General features: G+C 38.2%; 2 protein-coding genes across 10 annotated transcripts in view; one reads left to right on the top strand and one right to left on the bottom strand.

Annotated features, from left to right (window-relative positions):
• ALG6 (ALG6 alpha-1,3-glucosyltransferase) overlaps positions 1–18,093 on the top strand; it is a 56,277-nt gene extending 38,184 nt beyond the window's left edge. For 3 of the 4 annotated variants that reach the window (XM_044429892.1, XM_044429893.1, XM_044429894.1), the window contains exons 12-15: positions 1,826–1,896; positions 2,815–2,883; positions 3,005–3,203; positions 8,425–8,990. In XM_044429892.1, the coding sequence (XP_044285827.1) occupies positions 1,826–1,896; positions 2,815–2,883; positions 3,005–3,203; positions 8,425–8,622 (537 nt within the window). In that variant the 3' untranslated portion in view covers positions 8,623–8,990. Of the gene's footprint in view, positions 1–1,825; positions 1,897–2,814; positions 2,884–3,004; positions 3,204–8,424; positions 8,991–17,501 lie in introns of those variants that run through there. The other variant, XM_044429895.1, reaches the window with a different exon arrangement.
• The window catches only part of LOC123023339 (integrin subunit beta 3 binding protein), a 64,607-nt gene continuing 57,475 nt past the window's right edge, over positions 11,477–18,608 (bottom strand). For 3 of the 6 annotated variants that reach the window (XM_044429902.1, XM_044429898.1, XM_044429896.1), the window contains 2 exons: positions 16,660–16,713; positions 11,477–13,806 (listed from right to left, as the gene is read on the bottom strand). In XM_044429902.1, the coding sequence (XP_044285837.1) occupies positions 13,744–13,806; positions 16,660–16,713 (117 nt within the window). In that variant the 3' untranslated portion in view covers positions 11,477–13,743. Of the gene's footprint in view, positions 13,807–14,614; positions 14,656–16,658; positions 16,714–18,608 lie in introns of those variants that run through there. The other 3 variants (XM_044429897.1, XM_044429900.1, XM_044429899.1) reach the window with 3 other exon arrangements.

An 18,608-nucleotide genomic window follows, 5' to 3' on the forward strand; every position in this document is an offset into this window, starting at 1 on the left:
TCTATAGCTGATCCATAGCTTCTAATAGATCCTTTATGGTTAATAAAGTATCATTAGCAAATAAGCTGATCTTAATCTCATTTTTGAAGCATATACCTTTTATTATATTATCATTCCCAGCACTATTTGCTAATAACTCTATGACTAACACAACAGTATTGGAGAAACAGGACATCCTTGTCTAGTACCTAGGGAGTATTTGTTCTGTTATGCCATCATTTACTATTACATTTGCTACATAAGCTGAATATAGTTGTTCAATTACGACTTTAAATGGTTTCCAAATCCTGATGCTTCTTTATTATCTTTCTTGTTGGCCATTCCACACAATCAAAAACTTCAAAAATTTCTAGGGATATTATACCAGCTTTGAATTCCCCACTACCTATTAACTCTAATACAGTCAACACTCTTCTGGTAAGATCTGCCATCTATCTCCCTGCTATAAAGCCACTTTGATCTGTTTTAAAATATTTATAAATAAATTCATTCTATTCGCCAATATTGCTGTAATTTTTTTTGAGTTTCAGTTTATCAGTAATATAGGAGTATAAGACCCTGAGTCAATAAAATCTTTATTAGGCTTAGGAATCAAAACTATTCTAGAACATTTCTAAGATGCTGGCACATTTCCTCCTCTTAGTATTTTATTAAACAGAGCTTTAATTTTTTGCATTAATTAAAAAAACTTTTAGTATTCAAGTCCTAATCCATCCATCCCAAGAGATTTTCCTATTTTCAGCTTATTAATACTTTCTTCTATTTCTTCCTCTTGATTGTTTGTTCCATTATATCTATCTGTTGTAGCTTTTCTTCAATATTTTTCTATATACGATCTAACGTTGTCTAATGATAATTCTCCCCCAGTATATAATTTTGAAAAAAAAATCCTAATTTATCTCATTGGATTGCACTTTTCCCGTTTTTGTCCCTAACTACTCCATTTTTTAAACTTCTTTTGTTGTGTGGAATTGGCCAACATCCTTGAACTCTTATTACTAAATTCAAAATAATCCCTTTTCAAATATATTAAGTTTCTTGGTACTTTTTCAACTTCTACATTTTCTATCTTTTAGCTTGTATTTCCACTAGGATTCTTAAATCTCTCTTTTGTAGACACTCTATTTAAAAAGAGAAAACACATTCATATGATACAGAGGAATCCCTTAACTCCAGGTGTGAACATGTTGTGCCCAGATGCCCAGAATTGCCTCTGCTCTGTGACCATGTGTTTATGCAGTGATTACAAGAAGTAAATAGATGCAGATCTGAATTAGGACTTGTCTAAGAAATCAGTTCTTGAAATCCTGAAATATTAATTTTGAGAACCAGCAGCACTTTTGTATGCTCCATGTTTAAGATGACAGCATTCTGGATTTCTGTACTGTTATGTGGAAAATATTAAATTCTAAATATAATTTTCATGCTAATCCTGTACTGACTTAAGCCATATATAAATCAGAAATAAAGTTATATATAAACTATGTCTATATAGTTTATATAGTTTATACAGAAAAGCTCTCAAATGTGATGTTAAAATAATAAAATTTAGGTGTTATAAATTGGCATTAACTACCTAGAGCCTTTTGAATATGGCATGATATAAACAGTTTCTTGCTTCAAACATTTTTAATGGTCAGATTTCTGGAACATACTGTTATTTTTAGGGTAATAAACTTTGTGTACTGACTATTGCTTTTCACAGTATATGCAGAATTAAATACATTGGTTACTGTTGCTGAATAGTATTTTTACATGGTCCGGTCAATGGACATACAGCAGCTCTTGTGTTAAGCATTAATACTTGTTAACATTCTTTTTAAAGGTCAGCTGTGCATTATCTTTCTTCCTGTTCTCATTCCAAGTGCATGAAAAATCTATTCTTCTAGTTTCAATGTAAGTAGTAATTTATACTTAGAAGATATTTTACACCTTTATCTGGAAGTATCTGGATCTGCAATGGAGCATCAGCTCTGGAGCAGAATAAAGTACATTTTGCACCAAGACTGGTGCAGTCTGTAAACTGTAGAGTTCTTGCTTTCTTTACACCAAGCATGTGAAAGTAGCATCAGGAATGCTGGCATTGGAAAGGAAGCTGCTCTAAAATTGGCCAGTATGCAGTAGAGATGTTGCTGGTATTTCAGAGTGTGGAGCTGTGAGAAGCCAGGTTCATGCATCATAATGCTGTCAAGTCTTTTGGAATTTACTTGTGACTGAAGAACAGTTCTTGACTCAATATGACCACCTACAGATTCCCCATTATGTGAGCTTCATGTGAAGCCCTCCGGTACTTACTTTCAGTCATTTTTTTGATGATCCTTGCCAAGTACTTTTATGATACTCTAGAAATTATCTTGTAGCAATTAGTGGGACCTGGAAATTTGCAGTGTGGAGTGCACCTGTTCATTGTGCCAACCAGCCAAGACTTCTAGGATACACCATTCCAATTTTCCCACCCTGTTTAGCTGTCTGCAACAGGTGACTCAGCTTTCTGAGGTGAATAAGCATGCTCAGCTCTTTGGGCTGTTTTGGGGACTTGCTGCAAAGTTTGAGAAAGCTTCCTTGTGTTTCTCAGTAGCCCCAGCAGCTATAGTACTGATGACACACACCAGCTGTGTTTACTATTACTGTCTATGGTTATTTGGGTAGAAAAGTGACTCTTGTGATTTCAGGCAAGATGTGCAAATCACAACCCAGTTACTGCATTGCCCTACATGTTGTTGCCCATTATACTGAAAGTGTACTGTAGCAACTCTGAAGGTAAGTAATTAAAACAGTACTTTGATAATTCTTGTTTTTCTATTTTCTCCTTAGACCAGTTTGCTTAGTTATAAATGAAATTCCTTTTATGTCTACATGGTTTCTACTTGTTTCCACCTTCAGGTAAGTCATTCAAACTTAGGTCCATTCAAACTGAAGACTTTTAAAGCATACCCTCCATTGTTAAATGTAGGGTAGGTAACTTTGATAGCACACACATTAATTTAGATGTGTCTCTCAACAGCATGCTTCCCCTTCTCCTTAAGGATGGCTTGCTCTTGGCTTACATTGTGACAACACTGGCCTTTCTCACAGTGTGTGCAGCTTCATTTTCAATATTTGAAAAGACTTCTGAAGAGGATCTGCAGCTAAAAAGACTTTCCACTTCAATTAGAAGATACTTACCTTGGTTCAAGAACTTACCAAAGGTTATGAAGAATTTAGTAAGTAATACTTATAAAAATTTTGTTCTGTGTCTATTAATTTGGCTATAGGGCACATATATACTTACTTTTGTTTGCAAGTTTAAATTACGTATAACCCATCATACATAGTTGTCAAGCTCCCTAATGACACTGGTGCTATGAATTCCACAGAGTAGAAATGCCACTGCTGAAGAAACTTGCTGGAACATTAGCATTTAAAGCAGTTTGGTCATCATCTGACACTTCATAATTATAACCTCCTCCTTCATGCTCTCTGTGCATCACACATACAGGCTTTGTACCTGCATGGAGCCTGTTGCCAGGAAGATTCAAGGGCAAACAGCATTTTGGAGGGAAACCTTCCTCCACCCTGGTGTCTACATGAAAGGGAGGAGCTCCTGCCATTTCCCTCAGTGCCTTTGGTCAACTGCCTTTGGTCCATCAGGAAATTCTCTCACTATTCTTTCTCTTCAGAGTGTTTTCCCCCACAAAATTTGGAGTTTCTTTCTTTCATTTCTCCCTCATATCAGATCCCTTAAACATACAAAAAGAAATAAATTTTCCATTTTCCCCGAACTTCTTCTCTTTATCTCTTCTAGTTGCCTTTGTTTCCACCTTTTCAAGTTGGTATCAAAGACACTCTTCCATAAATGCATTCATTCTGGTGCTAGGCTGCCTCTGCCTGATGGGCATTCCTTGCTGCCTTTTCTGCCTGGGCAAAGGACATGCTGTGGATCAGTGTGCACATGGCCAGGCGTTTATGAAAGAGGCTCCTAAACAAAGGGGCCCATCCTCTCTGCGCAGATGTATGGAACGAGACTGTCCACACGGTCGATATCTTAGGCTTGCCTGATTATTCTTGCCCAGTTATGGTGGCCTCTATCCCATCTGGAGGGTCCATGTTGTCCACCATAGCCACTGCAACTTCAACTCTCTCCATGCTTCCTTTGCTGCCCCCAACACCAGAAAAGGCAGCTAAGTTTTAAATTGCCATGAAACTGGCTAAATGGGCCAAAGGAATGGAGACTAAGTACCCTTTGATCCTGAACTCCAAATAGTACTGGATGGATTCACAACTGGTACCATCCATCTTGGAGCCACCCATGATAGCACTATTTTTGTACCAAGGTCTGCACCTGTACCAAGACCTGAACCTGTCTCGGCATCTGTGTTGGACAGTAAAATCAGGGATCTTGGATCTCCCATTGGCCACGGTTTCAAAAGTGCATGTGATACCATCTCCAGCTTGAGTTTTACTGGATCTGTTTGGTACGGAGGACCGCAGGAAATGTTCTCACTCCCCAGCTTCAGTCAGGTTTGCCGGTAACACAATCATACCAGTGTTTCTTTGATTGGGCCCTATCATGAGGGCTCCATGTATGATTCCCAGTACCAACCAATGTATCATCTTGATATTTTGGGGAGTGCAGACAAGTTGCTGAACCACCAGCTTTCCATCACCACCAAAACCCCAACCTGCTTTGTCAACCATGAAATTTTGTCACCCAGCAGAGCCATCTGTGCTGCTTTGCCATTCCAGTTTTCCTGCACCACCTCCTTCCAACCTGTCTTCACTGTTGGATATCAAGGGCTATGAGTCCAATTAGGCCACCTCACCATCAGTACAGCCCAGGTCCTCTTCTCCAGATGCGGCTGTAGCTAATGGGCATAACACCTCATCATTGAACTTCGCCAAGCAAATCCAACAACTTTGCTAAGCAAATCCAGCAAATGGCTCATACCCTTGGATCCAGACACCGCTGTCACCAGAGAAAATATTTGGCCCAGTCTTTGATGATGTTTAGACTAAAGAATCAATGCCAGTCACCATCCCCTTTCTCCCAACTGTCCTACAGACTGTCCAGCAGTCCTGGAAGGCTCTTTCAGTGGCTCCAATGTTGAAATGGTTGGAGGGAATGTATTGTGTGCAGGAGAAGCACATGGCCTTCCTCTTCCAGCACCCTAAGCAGAACTTGGTGGTGGTTGAATCTGTGCAAGGGAGATTGAGTTGCCAGTACTCTACCCTCTCTGATAATGAGGGACATCATCTGGACACTCTGGAAAGGTGTATCTATGGGACCAAAGGTAGGGAACTACCAGGTTACCATGGTGAGGTACCAGCTGTTTTTGTGGGAGAAGCTGGGCGCTCTGCAATTACCTACCAGAACAACAGCAGGACCTCACCAGGGTGTTTCCAGAATGAGGTGGTATGCCTCTCCAGGATCCAAATAAATGCTGTGAGACATCAAATGGATTGTGGGGCAAAGGTTAAGATTGGCATGGTGGTGCTATGGATGTACATGTGGCTGTGCTCATCTGGTCTGACACAGGAAGCTTGCTCCTGCATCTAGGACCTGCCCTTTGACAGGGATGGACTTTTCAGTGCCCTGACAGATGAGCACATGGACTCTATTTATAAAGCATGGACCACAGCAAAGTAAATGCAGTTCTTCCAATACCCCACTTCTAGTCCACGTAAGTGGAACTGACAGGGAATGTCTTCCTTCCCCCATCTCAAATAGACAGGGCACAATACCATCCACCAGTGCCCTTTAAGTGGAAGGACAATGTTTCCCAGGGACAAAGATGAGTTGATAGGAACAAAAGCAGGAGTGATGACTGATTCCTAGGGCTGGTCCCTTGCCTCCTCCCTCACCAGTTTGTCTCTCTCCTACTTGCCTGCATGGCAGGTGATTACTTTGGATAGTTAGGTGCTTTAGATCATCCAAAGAGGTTAAAAGATTGAATTTGATACCCTCCCACCCATCAGTACCATGTCAGCACCACCAGTTCTATTGGAGAAGATTCACTCTTTCCTATGAAAAAGGGTGATTCAGCAGAGCCCCACTCTGTTTGCTCAACCTGGGTTATTTTCATGTTATTTCATGATACTGAAACAAGATGGAGGGCATTCTCCCCTAATCCAGTGAGACATTCCAATTTTCAATTCTATCCTTTGGACTTAAGTCTTCAGGGTCTTCATAAAATGTATGTCCATGGTATGTGCTCACCTTCTTCTACAAGAGGTCCAAGTATATCCATATCTGGGTGACTGGGTGTTAGTGGTAGCATATCTCAGAATCCAGAGAAGCAGCATTGATCAAGACAGCCTCCAAACCCCATCAGCAACATGTAGTGTTGGTCCACCAGATTCAGTGGCTTCTTGGTCTCATAGCAGCAACTGTTGCAATCCTTCCTTTTGCCGGGGACCAGATACAACTGCTCCAGCTGTGGTTTGCCCACTTCTTCAATCCAGTGGTTAACTACCCAGGAACGCATTTCCAGATGCCTGCTACAGTCTGTTCCAACTTTGCCTGATGGACCCGACACAACAACCTTTGTAAAGGACTGGTCCCAAGCCATCATTTACAGTAATGATGGAGGCATCCCTGCTCAGTTGGGGAACCCACTGTGGCTCACTACAAATGCTGGGAACACGTAATGAATCGGAAGCCTGCAAGCTTATAAATTGTCTCATACAGCTTACAGAAGTATGAGACAATTTATGGTGTTCCAGACTTTCTTGCCAGGACACCACATACAAGTTGCTACAGACAATACCACAGCGGTGTTTCACATCAACAAGCAGGGAGGCACCAGGTTGATTTTGTTAACGCAGCTAGGAATTCAGATCTGGTACTGGTTTGTCAACCAGTGTATAACCCTAATGCCATTCACATTGCTGGGTCTGACAACAGCTTAGCGGACTCCGTGAGCAGGAGAGTCTTGACATCCATGAGTGGCAAATGGAATCAGACTCTGCATGAGATCCTGGGAACTTGGTCAGATCTTTTTGCCACTCGGGATAATGCTGTGAAAGCTTCTGCTCTCAGGCAAGAGAGGGCATGTGTTCTCTGGAAAAAGTGTTCCTGCTACACTGGATGGGGAACCTTGTTTTATCTTTCCTCTCAATTTCCTCTGATAATGTGAGTATTAGGGAAGGTTCAGCAGGATGCCTTGACTGCATCATGCCCATCCCCTGATGGCCAAGAAAGCCTTGGTTTACCCAACTTCTGAACATACCTGAGAGAAACCACATCTAACTTCTGCTGATATCTGGGGATCAAAGGAGGATCTTTCACTCAGATGTCCATACCCTCTGACTACATGTAAGATATGGCTCTAGGGCACACACAATCACCTCTCCACTATCAACTGAACTCCATTCTAGAAGCAGCCTTGAAACTGGTGACCAGCAAGTCCTTTTGCCACAGGGACGATTGTACAGACAGTTTTATTGGCCTACAAACACTCAACTCAAACGATAGTGGCTTCTTTGGCATTGCATGCAGGCATCCTACTACCAGAGTTTCATATTTGGGAGAGCAGTTCTTTCACTGATACTCCAATGATGATACAGATCCACCATCCAGGAATGGGGAAGCTTGCTAGTCACCCATGTATGTGATAAACAGAGACCACAAAGAAGAAAGGCAAGTTGCTTAACTGTAACAGTCAAAATATTGTTAATTCATTTTATATTTTTAATATATTATATTTTAATGTTTTGTGAGCCGCCCCGAGGCTTCGGCGAATGGGGCGGCATAGAAATTTTCTAAATAAATAAATGAATGAATGGCAAGTTGCTTAACTGTAACAGTCATTCTTCGAGTGGTCATCTGTACATTCACACAACTCATCCATCTAGCCCACTGGGTGTTGTGACTTAGCTGTGTTTATAGGTATTTTGTTTTTTTCTTTCTACTGTACTGCTCATTAAATGCAGGTTTGGTACTACCAATCCTCAGTCCCAAGACAAACCAGATAGTCTTCTTTGGAACTCAGGGAATGGTGGGAGCTCCTCCCTTTTATATGGATGCCAGAGAGGGAAGGGGCTCCCACCAAAATGCTCCTAGCTATTGAGTCTTTCTGGCAACAGGCTGCATACTGGCACAGAGCCCATATGTGGGAATACACAGATGACTGCTCAAAGAATGACAGTTACAGGTAAACCTGCCTATCCAAATTGAATGATAAAACTGAGTTCCCTGTTCTCTGTGCTTCCATACATTGTCAGTATTAGAAATCCTTTCCCGTTCAGGCACTTAAGTAATTTAACCTGACTATGTTTGCATCAGCCCTGGCAATTGGTACATAAGATATCATGCTAGATATGTACTGTATTTACTGAAATATCCTCCATAAGGATGAAAACAGAGCATCCAAGCAATGAAACTACTTATTGGACATCGTACATCTGTGTGCTAACCTGTGTTCCTTTTCCCCTCCCCTCTTTCAGTTCCTTGTCTCAATAACTTTGATGGGCATCCTGAGTTTAATGAGTGCTACGATAGATCCTCCACAGAGGCTACCGGATTTATTTCCGCTCACTGTCTCTGCTGTATCCTGCTTGCACTTTCTAGTCTTCTTGCTATATTTTAATGTCATTGCAATATGGGAATCAAGAGATAGCCAATATCAGAAAAAAACCAATTAGTTTGAAGTGCCAACTGTAAAATTAATGATGGAAAATGAAGGTGGGGGCTAGTAGGAACTGCAGTATTTTCAGTTCTATGTTTTAAATTGCTTATAATTGCTTTTCCCCAGAAAATACACAAATTTTTTTAAAAAAACAGACAAAAATATTTACATGTCAGTTTGTGTTGTGTCAGGAGAGTGAATAGCCATAACTGAAGGTGCTTGAAATGTTCCTTGTGTCCAGAGGAAAAAAAAGAGAAAGGAAATCACAATGCTTGATTATTTGTTCAAAATGGAAAGGCTATTTATACCCTGAGAACAATAAACATCTTGGCAACTTGTACCAGCTTATTTTAAATGAATAAAATCTCTATATTAATTCTGTCATACAAGTGTATCAGTCTAATGCACTTCCAAAAATGAAATGTGTGGGGAGATACAGAATTATGTTACAGCAGTCTTTCATGCCTGTTCCTACTAAATGCTGTCTTATAGTCTATTTGATTACATACATTAACTTGCCTTGTACAATATTTCACTATCCCCTATATGATATGCTTAATATCCTCAAGGCCACTGCACCAATATTCATGGCTCGGTGCCATGCTTCTTGCTTACATGACAGTCTTATTTCAGCATTAACCTCTATACTACCTGAAGTCCGTAACAAGAGTTCTAAGGTTCAACAGTTGTGAACGTTTTTCACACACACACACACACACGCATGCGCCTTACATTGATAGAGATCTGTATGCTTTATAGGCAAAATAATGTTATCAGTCTTTGTATAAATTTGCATATACTTTTATTCTAATTCAGCACTCACAGTAAGAATGTAGCAACAGCAAATCACCAAAAGGAACTCAAACCTTACTGTAAAACCAATGTTTTGTGGCAAACTATTTTAATGGCTTTGACATTTCAAGGTGCCTCCAATTCCAGTATAAGGGTTTTTTTTTTTTTTCATTTTTAAATGAAGGTATTACAAATTAACTGATACATTTGGCTTTTAAATTTTTGGTATTTGATGGTTATTTTCACATCTGTGTGTTCCTAAAGGTTGCAATTACTTTAAAAAAATTATTCACTTCTATACCAACCATACATACCTTGGCTTGGATCCAAACATAGTCATACATAGAGCAGATTCACTGATATCAATGGGATATAAGTTAGTCATGTTTTATGTCCCATTGATTTCAGTGAGTCTGCTTTTAGTTAATTTAGAATTGCACCCATGATGTATTCTGGCAAGCTGCTTATGGAAAAATGGAAGCATACATGTATAATTCTTAAAGACACGAATAACTTATTGTTTCTAGCCAAAGATCCATGTTTAATATACTTCAACTTTCATTCTATAGTCATTTTAAATACAGTATTCAACTACTCTAAGATTTGGGCTATGACTGAGTCATTGCAGTATTTTTGAGGCCTATTAAATGTAATACATCAATTAACACTTTCTTTGTCTTGCCACTTCTACAGAGATTTATTATTTTCTGCCATTCCAAAAATAAGCATACAGCCATAAGATAAATGGTATGCATTTTTAAAAAATGGCCACGCAAGTGGTATAGATTTAGTTTGCAAGTACATGGTTTGCTTTGCTGCTATACAAAATGCAGATCAATCTGAATCTAGGTCTTGGTAAAGTCTAAGCTGGCTATACAGAAGATCTAATAATCTGTATGCATGCTGTTATAAGGTATTTTCTGAATAGATCCTAATGTCCTTCCTCTCTAGTCTGAGCACCATTCCAAATACTGTTTAGCTGAATAAAAGCAGCCAAGGTGGACAATAATATACATTAGACAAATTATATTAAATCATTGTGCTTGGATATGCAAACTGTGGAATATGAATTTGCCACAAACCAAGGGTTCTTTATTTCTTCCATCAAAATGAAAAAACAAAAACCCAAAACCTGTTACCCCTGTGAAGATGGAATTGGCCAAGAAACCTTCTAAGCCTTCAATAATACCAGTCTGTATACATTATCATTTCCTTAAAAAATATATTTTCAACCTGTGCATGAGACTGCCAAAAATGAAATGTGCCAAAGGAAGCTTCTTTCTATATATCCTCTGTGCATATAAAAGTTTCAGCTACTGGGTGTTTCCCAGTATTGGATCAGTGATGATGCACACCATAGTTCCCACTGCTGACTTTAATTGTGCTATCACCTCTTTACTGGATATGGCTTGAATCCAGCTTAACTTCCCTCACTGTGGACTATCTGTTGGATGGTTAGTTGTTGCTCACAGATGTGTGCAATTCTCTCCAAATAGCCTTTGGATTTATTTCTGGTTAGATAGTTTCTATTGAATATGCAATATTGGAGCACATAATTAAAGCTTGATCCTAAGCAATGGGCTGGATCCAGAGATGTCTTGCATGAAATAGGCATTCCACTTATGCAAGTATATATAATTTCCACTGCTTTCCCCTTTTACCAGCAGCCTGCCATGCCATTTCCCATAGTACTGATCCTCAGTATTTGCTTGGGGTGGTAGTTGGTACTGCACAGAGGAACAGCAATGTAATTTCCATTATGTGATAGTCTCTTTGGATTTAACCCAGTGTGCAGTATTCAAAAGGCGCTTGTGCTGCCACTGATTCTGTTGCACAAATGACAGATCCTGCCAACTGCGTTGCCCAAATGGGGCCCACTCCTTATACAACAGAGATTTAGTGGGAAAGCGTTCTAGGGAAAGCTTCCAAATGGCTAGAAATGCTTATTTCTGGAAGGAGGCAGGTTGCCAGAATTACTTGCCACTGAACTACATCTTTCTAGAAACAAATGTTTCTACTTGATTTGGGTTGCCCAAGAAGTTCAATTCACTTCTGTGCAACACAGTGAGAGGGTGGAATAGAATAGGGGTTAGATTCACCCTGTCAGATTCTGCCAAAAGTATTTTATTAAAGACTTCAAAAAAATTGTGTGTGTGTGTGTGGGGGGGGGACGACAATAGTCATTGTTAACCAGGCTTTCAACTTCCACCTTCTAGAAACCCACTTTTGAAAGGCCTCTTTACACAGCATTTGCATATTAACTTATTGGACAGTACCAAGTTTGACTCTTGCCCTTCCATCAGATCCTCCTCCTGAGAGACATAGCTGTTACAATCACTGAAGCAAGTCAGGATAAGGAAAGGTATTAGCCTAACTCAACTCACTTCACTCAGGGATATTTCCACAAAAAGGAAGAAGTGGTTACTTTAAGCTTAATCCTAAGCTTAGAATAGACACTCACTGAACATAACTGCCATTCTGTCCAAGAACAGTTTGGTAAATTCTTTCTAAGAAGCTGAGGCACTGCAAGAATGTTTAAGGAAGGAAAGAGTGTGAAACAGTCACTCTTGCTGACAGGGCAATGGTCTCATATTTCCATTAGCCTTTTCCCCCTTCTTGTCATCAGAAGACCACAGCAAATGTTCCCCAGCATATAAAAACATTAGTTTTATGTGTATCTCTTTTCTTTGTCCTTCAGATGGCCTTCAAGGGTGATAAAGTGAGAGTTATCTGATCTACCTTATGCAGAACCAGGAAATGGTTCTTAACAGACACAGCTGTTTTTGAAACAAGAAAAAGCTTAGTACAAGTGGTGAAAAAGCAATAGCTGCTTTAATAGCCTTAGGCTGCAATCCCATGCAAACCTGCAAGGGAGCAAGTCTTACTGGTAAATAAACATGCTCAGGATTGATCAGTGATGCATGGAAACAATTGAAGAAAGTGTTCTATCTTAATATTTAATTGTATTACCTACAGTTAAATAATACCACTGAAGTCCTTGTAATTACATCAGAGTAGTAATTACCTCCTAAGAAAAACAACTTATGCCAAAAGGCTTTTTCTATTGCAAGTGCCTATAACAATTATCCTGAAGTAGTTAGCATGCACTGTACTGAACCTCACTTCTGTATTACTATGTTCTGAACTGAAGTCTTTCGTCACTGAAATGCCAAAGTGAAAAATGAACCTGTTTAATAAACTGCTAATAATTATATCAATGTTTTATTGTATACAACAGCAGTTATCACCCTCAGGAATGATGTTTCAGGAAACACCTCTCAGGCAGTAGTGCAAATGAGAAGCCAGAAAAAAAAAAAAAAAACAGCATGTAGTATAGCTACAGTCACAATTCTTCAGATCCAAATCATCATAAAGAACAGCATATATACAGAAAAGAACAGTAAATGCATAGGCAATTCGTCATTCTGCTTATAAACCATTCAGCAAGATTTTCTAGAGGATGAACGCTTTCACAAAAGGTTAAAAATACCTTCACTACCATATCATCTATTTAAAATTATCAAAATAAAATGTATTAAAATGTAGTCAATATATACTACCTAAAGGTTCAAGATATTTAACGTTTATTTAGGCTGAAATATGAGATCATCTGTACATCTCAATACATAAAATTTCAAGGAAACCTATCCCTGCAAATACTATTGCACATAAATATTAATTTTTATAGGATTATGCTAAGCAATTTTACATATTTATGTTTAGGCATCACAAAACAGAGAATGTTCAATGTTTCCTTAGCACAGAAACATGTGCTTCTGTGGTGATTTTTGGAAAATCACAGTAACTTGGAAAGGTATTTTCAAATGCTACATTCAAATTCTTTGCCAACAAATAGATGGCTATCTATACAAAGAATAGATGGCAAACTTGCTTGCTTTTGGGTGTGCTGATAAATTGCATAAACAATGTGCTCCAAGTTGGCAAGCAGTCTTCATTGTTTGTGGTAAAACTGGCACTCCTTCAGAGAAAGCATGGAGCATATCATTACTGTGAAATTTACAGTTTGTTTGAAGGCCTGGGAAATAGTGTTCACCCCTAAGTGCAGCCCTTCTTCCCAAACATTAAGAAAAACTCACTGAGGCATTTTACCAAGGTAGGCAAATAGTGTCATAACTATATACAAGTAGTTCAGATATTACATATTTGCATAAAGGAAATTTGGCAAACTGTATTATTTACATTGAGAATATCTGGTTGTACAGATTGTAAAGTTTAAATTAGATGCAAGAAACTGTATCTAGATGTGCACCTGCCTAGTGCTCTAAGCAATCCTGAGCTGGTATTTGCTGGGGAGATAGACTTACAAGCGATTCTTTTCAGTCTTTTAAGTAGGATCAGGCAGTTGCAGAATCTTGCAACCAAGCTGTATATATTCTTCAGATAAGGCCTGTGAAGGTGAAAAATGATTTAAAGAATCATGGAATTATGCAACAATGTTAACATTTGAATGCATTTTTACAGCTAAACACACATTCAGCTCTGGCTTTACTGTATAGACACAACAGAAAAAAATGCTTCCTTTAAAGTGTGACAATGTAGAATAGAGTTGTTTCCCAATGTTATTATAGTTCACAATTTAACAGAGTAAAGGTCACATGTCGGCTTAATATTTTCATGAAGGCAACACATGTTTAATCAAACACAAAATAATTTCTATTCAGGAATATCAGGCAAATTACTACTAAGAAAGCTAAAGTAGTAATTAGAAGTAGCAATCAGAAAGCTTATAGTAGTAATTAGAAAGCTTCGGCCTTGGAAGGATTTGTAGTCTGAAAAGTAAATTATAGATTACTACTTAATGCATTCCGTTACAACTTGGGTTTGTGTAAGTGCTATAATTACCTTTCAGCAAACTCCCCTTTCTTTTCATGACTTGGAATAAATGGAGATGATTTTTCTTCCAATGAAAGGAAAGTAGAGGGAGGTATGACAGTAATAAACTTTGAATACAGAATTGACTGTTTAACCATTTGTGAGACAGAATTGTTTGGTAAGCAGTCATTTATCAATTAATTGTGCCAGATCATGTTGGCTAAAAGCTTTTGCATGCATTGGTAAAACAAGACAAGGAAACACAGTTCTCAGAGAATTTTGGTTCTTATCAGCTGTGTCTTGAGCCAGTTTGCTTTTCCTGGCATGACCATTGTACACTGCTGGAACCATCAGCATCAAAAGAAAATATGACTTCAGACAGACCCAATTGATGTGTATGTAGTTCAGAAGGGCAGGAGAAATTCTAGAAAGAAGCACAACTTTTAGATGCTTGTGAGAGATGCTGTAGCTGTGTCTGCAATGCCTAGAGTTCCCTTGATGTATTTTACACCATGCGGATTGGCAAAAAGTATTCTACGTACTACCATCCACATTCTTGCCTCTCACTAGAGGCATAGTGCCCACACTGGGGGAGCCAACAGGAGTGCATCAACCAGTGTGCCAGTTACAAGCATTCTCATTAACTAAATTACTTTCACCAGGTGCAGATTATCATGATATGTCAATCAGGTAGGTAATGGTGGTCAGAGTAGTTTACAACCTGCCCTGAAACCCATGGCTTTTTCTAGAGTTGCTGGACAATTTGTACACCACACCAGCCACTCAGCCTTGCTACGCGTGGACAACCTGCACCCACCATGCTCATAAGATGGCTCATGAACAGCATGTGAAGGGAAGGAAAAACACCACTGTGGCTCATCTTCCTTTTATGATTTTGCAAACTCAGTCGTGCACATCTATAAAGGCAAAGGCCTTTAGAAGCATGGGGTACTAGCCTCAAAATAGAGACTAAATGATCCATATGATGTTGTTATCAAAAGCTATGACAACTGCAAAGTGTCAGCTTGGTAAAGATCTGCTAGAGTCTGTTAACTCAGGAAGGAAAACCATACATTTTGATGGAACTGTCACTTGGCAAAAATTGTAAAGGTTTGCTTGGGATACATGGCTTAAAAATCCGAGATACTCAGTGAAATTAATGTTTGCCTGCAGGGCAAGAACTGTGATACCTTCATTATACTTCAGAAAGTACAGAGTTGCAATAAAAGTTATGCAATGGAGTAGCTCTATGGCTTTACTATGTTTTTTTTGGGTGCTTGTGTGCCAGATTCATGCTTACCTTAAGGCATACAGAGCCTTCATGTAGTGGGGAAATGAGATCATTTTATTCCTACAGCTCATCCTCCATGAGAGCCTACGAGAGTATAGTTCTATATAAGTAGGCCCAATCCTAGGAGTATGGTAGGAAATCACACAAACCAGGCCTACACACACTGGAACAGCCCATAAATACTATTTCATCTCATCTAACAGATGTGAGATGAATTTTGGAAGAAGATATAGTACTGATCTCACACAGAGCAGTCTATCCAATTAAGTATGAAAGGGGATTTGTGAATACCACTACTCAGGCTGCAATCCTCCTCCCACTTATTTAGGCCCAAATCCTATTTAATGCAATGTGAAGTATTTCCTGTAGATAAACATAAGATTTTGCAGCTAGTGAAAAATGAAATACACATTTCAACTAACAATACAGCTAATATATTCCGAAAATAGCAAATGACATAGTTTTATGTCATCAAAAGACAAAAAATCTCTGGCATAGTACAATCTGATAAAAACTAAAAGTAATCCTTTTTTGAAATTATACATCTTAAATTCTCAAATTGGAATTCTCTGAGTTGGCAAAGAGAAAATTGAAGTACATATGGACTTTACTCTGATACATGTCCAAAAAGAAGAGAATGCGCTTTATGTGATAAACATTCTAACAAATACTTGCATGCATAGATGAAAAACAGAAACAAAAATCTTTCAGAGACGGTTGTTTTATGTGAAAAATTCAAGTGTAGAATTCCAAAATACAAATTTACCTACTGATAAAGCCACACCTTTCATAAAACTTTATGTCTGAACCAGCTCAACACAACTATGGAGGTTGAAGAGCCACCAGTTGGCAGAGATAATTATGATAATTCTGAATTGTGCATCTATTTACAATATTGTGCCACTTGTATTCAACAAACACCAGTGCAGATAGTTATTTTTTTCATTATTAAACAATTAACCCTACAAGCCTGACATAACTTCAAATGGTTTGGAAGCCGCCCTGAGCCTTATGCGAATAGGGTGGCATATAAGTTCTCCAAATAAAATAAATAAATATACATATTTTGCTGTACATAAAAAGTAATATATAGTACTGGCTTCATATTGATCTGTTAAAACATGAAGGCCTCCTCACCTTAGTCAATGAGCGATTTAAGGAATTCAAAGGTACTGACAGACTGGCGATAATCTGTAGAACAAGAACAATGTTCATATTTTTTCACTTTATCAACAAATTAGAATTCTACCCTGTGGTTTATACCTTTGATATAAAACACTATGATATGCAAAGCATGAGGTATTAGTTACACTCTAACATACATCTGGATACAGTACTTTAAGTGGCATGTGGTTTTTATGTAGAGCTTAAATTGCTTTTAAACAAAAACACAAGAAAAATATTCTACCACGTTAACTTATTTACCCATAGTGGACAGATTGGACACTTTTGTTTTAGTGCTATTAGTGCTCCAAGTACTCAATTAAAATTTGTATTTTAACTTTGGCTAAAAATTGAAATAAAGAAAGTCCACAAGTCTATCCACTTAGTAGCCATCGTTTTAATGCTTCTTAAAGCTGCGAGTTACAATATGGGGTGTATACATCTCCCTACTCTGTGGGTTTCTTGCAACTGTATGTTGCCTTTTCTTCAGGGATCATTTAGTACCAGAAAAAAGTAGCTGGAGTAAAGATACCAACAATCTATTAGATCATATAGAGGTATTCACAGGTGATCTAGCATTTGAAGTTCTTACAAATTCTGGTCACTTCACAGTTTCAGAGTTAAACTGGAATCAACTTCTACCCAAGTCATCATAAATTGCCCAAGCCTTTTGTTGACCCTCACAGAGGCCAATAGCCCTGCAAGCAGGAGAGAATGTTACCACCATCTTTTCTTCAGAAAAGTTTTAAAAACACTGTTTCTATAAATCCTTCTTCCTTTGTCTTTACTCCAAGTGTGTCATGTCTTAAATTTAGATGGGACACCTGAAGGCTGGGACTGTCAAGCTTCCTATTCCTGTAACCCATTCTGGAAAACTTTTTGGCTAAATGGCGGAGTATAAAGGAGACAAACAAGCAAGCAAGCAAGCAAGCAGATGTTCTGTTGTGTAAAATGGAGAATTTCAAGAGCACAAGAAGTCATGATCTATCCAGAAGTCCAATCTTTCTTGTGCATCCGTATGCAAGTTTGAATGCTTTAAACCATGTACAGCTCTAAACTGGAGACGAAAAACTGGCCACCTGCCTGGTGATATAAACTCAATCTTCTCTTAAATGTGCCAGAATAATTTTTCTCCACCTCAACCAGAGTTAAAACCTTTCGCCTATTCATTACTGTCCTGTTATAGTATTTTTATTTAATAAAACCTATTAAGACTACCATACAAATCTCTTTACTTATGCTTTTATCTTTTAACTGATCAATTTTTATATTGCTGACATCCCCTCTTCACCATTTGCTCATTTAAAAATTCATAGTACATGAGCTATGTCTCTGGAGAAAATGTCTATAAAATTTGTTACAGCTGGCAAATGTGTATGAGTCAGTGATAGCACATGACTAAATGCTTCACAGAAAATAAAACTTGTTTCTGTAGTAAGCAGAACTGTTTAAATGTTATTTATTTTTATGTTTCAAAGAAAATATATTGTGAAGTGTTGCATTGATTTAATACGCAACAGTGTCTGTGTACACGCAGTACAAGGAAAATTTATGAAACCTTTGCACAACTCCTTTAATTGAATTTTCCAAATCTCTCACCACACACAAATAATCAATATCTTCTGCAGAGAAAACCAGTCAGAATTATTACAGTCTTTCTTTTCAATTTTGTTGTCATCAGCACATACAGAGTACCTGGATATTTGTAATGTCAGGATAGCAAAGTTATCTATGACTCTTAAAATGTAATTGCTATTAAGTGAGCCCAGACCAATGTCCCATTACTTTTAAAAAATTATTTAAAATAGCTATGTCTCAAAGAAGAAATGGGTCTTTTGTAGTATTTGTAATTATGCAAGTGACTATACATAGCATACATACAATTAATAGCTCATGTTTTCATTTTACTTGATATTCAAATC

This window comes from Varanus komodoensis, unplaced genomic scaffold (assembly GCF_004798865.1).
Source record: "Varanus komodoensis strain SLA01 unplaced genomic scaffold, ASM479886v1 scaffold20_1, whole genome shotgun sequence".
In the NCBI taxonomy this organism is placed as follows: domain Eukaryota; kingdom Metazoa; phylum Chordata; class Lepidosauria; order Squamata; family Varanidae; genus Varanus; species Varanus komodoensis.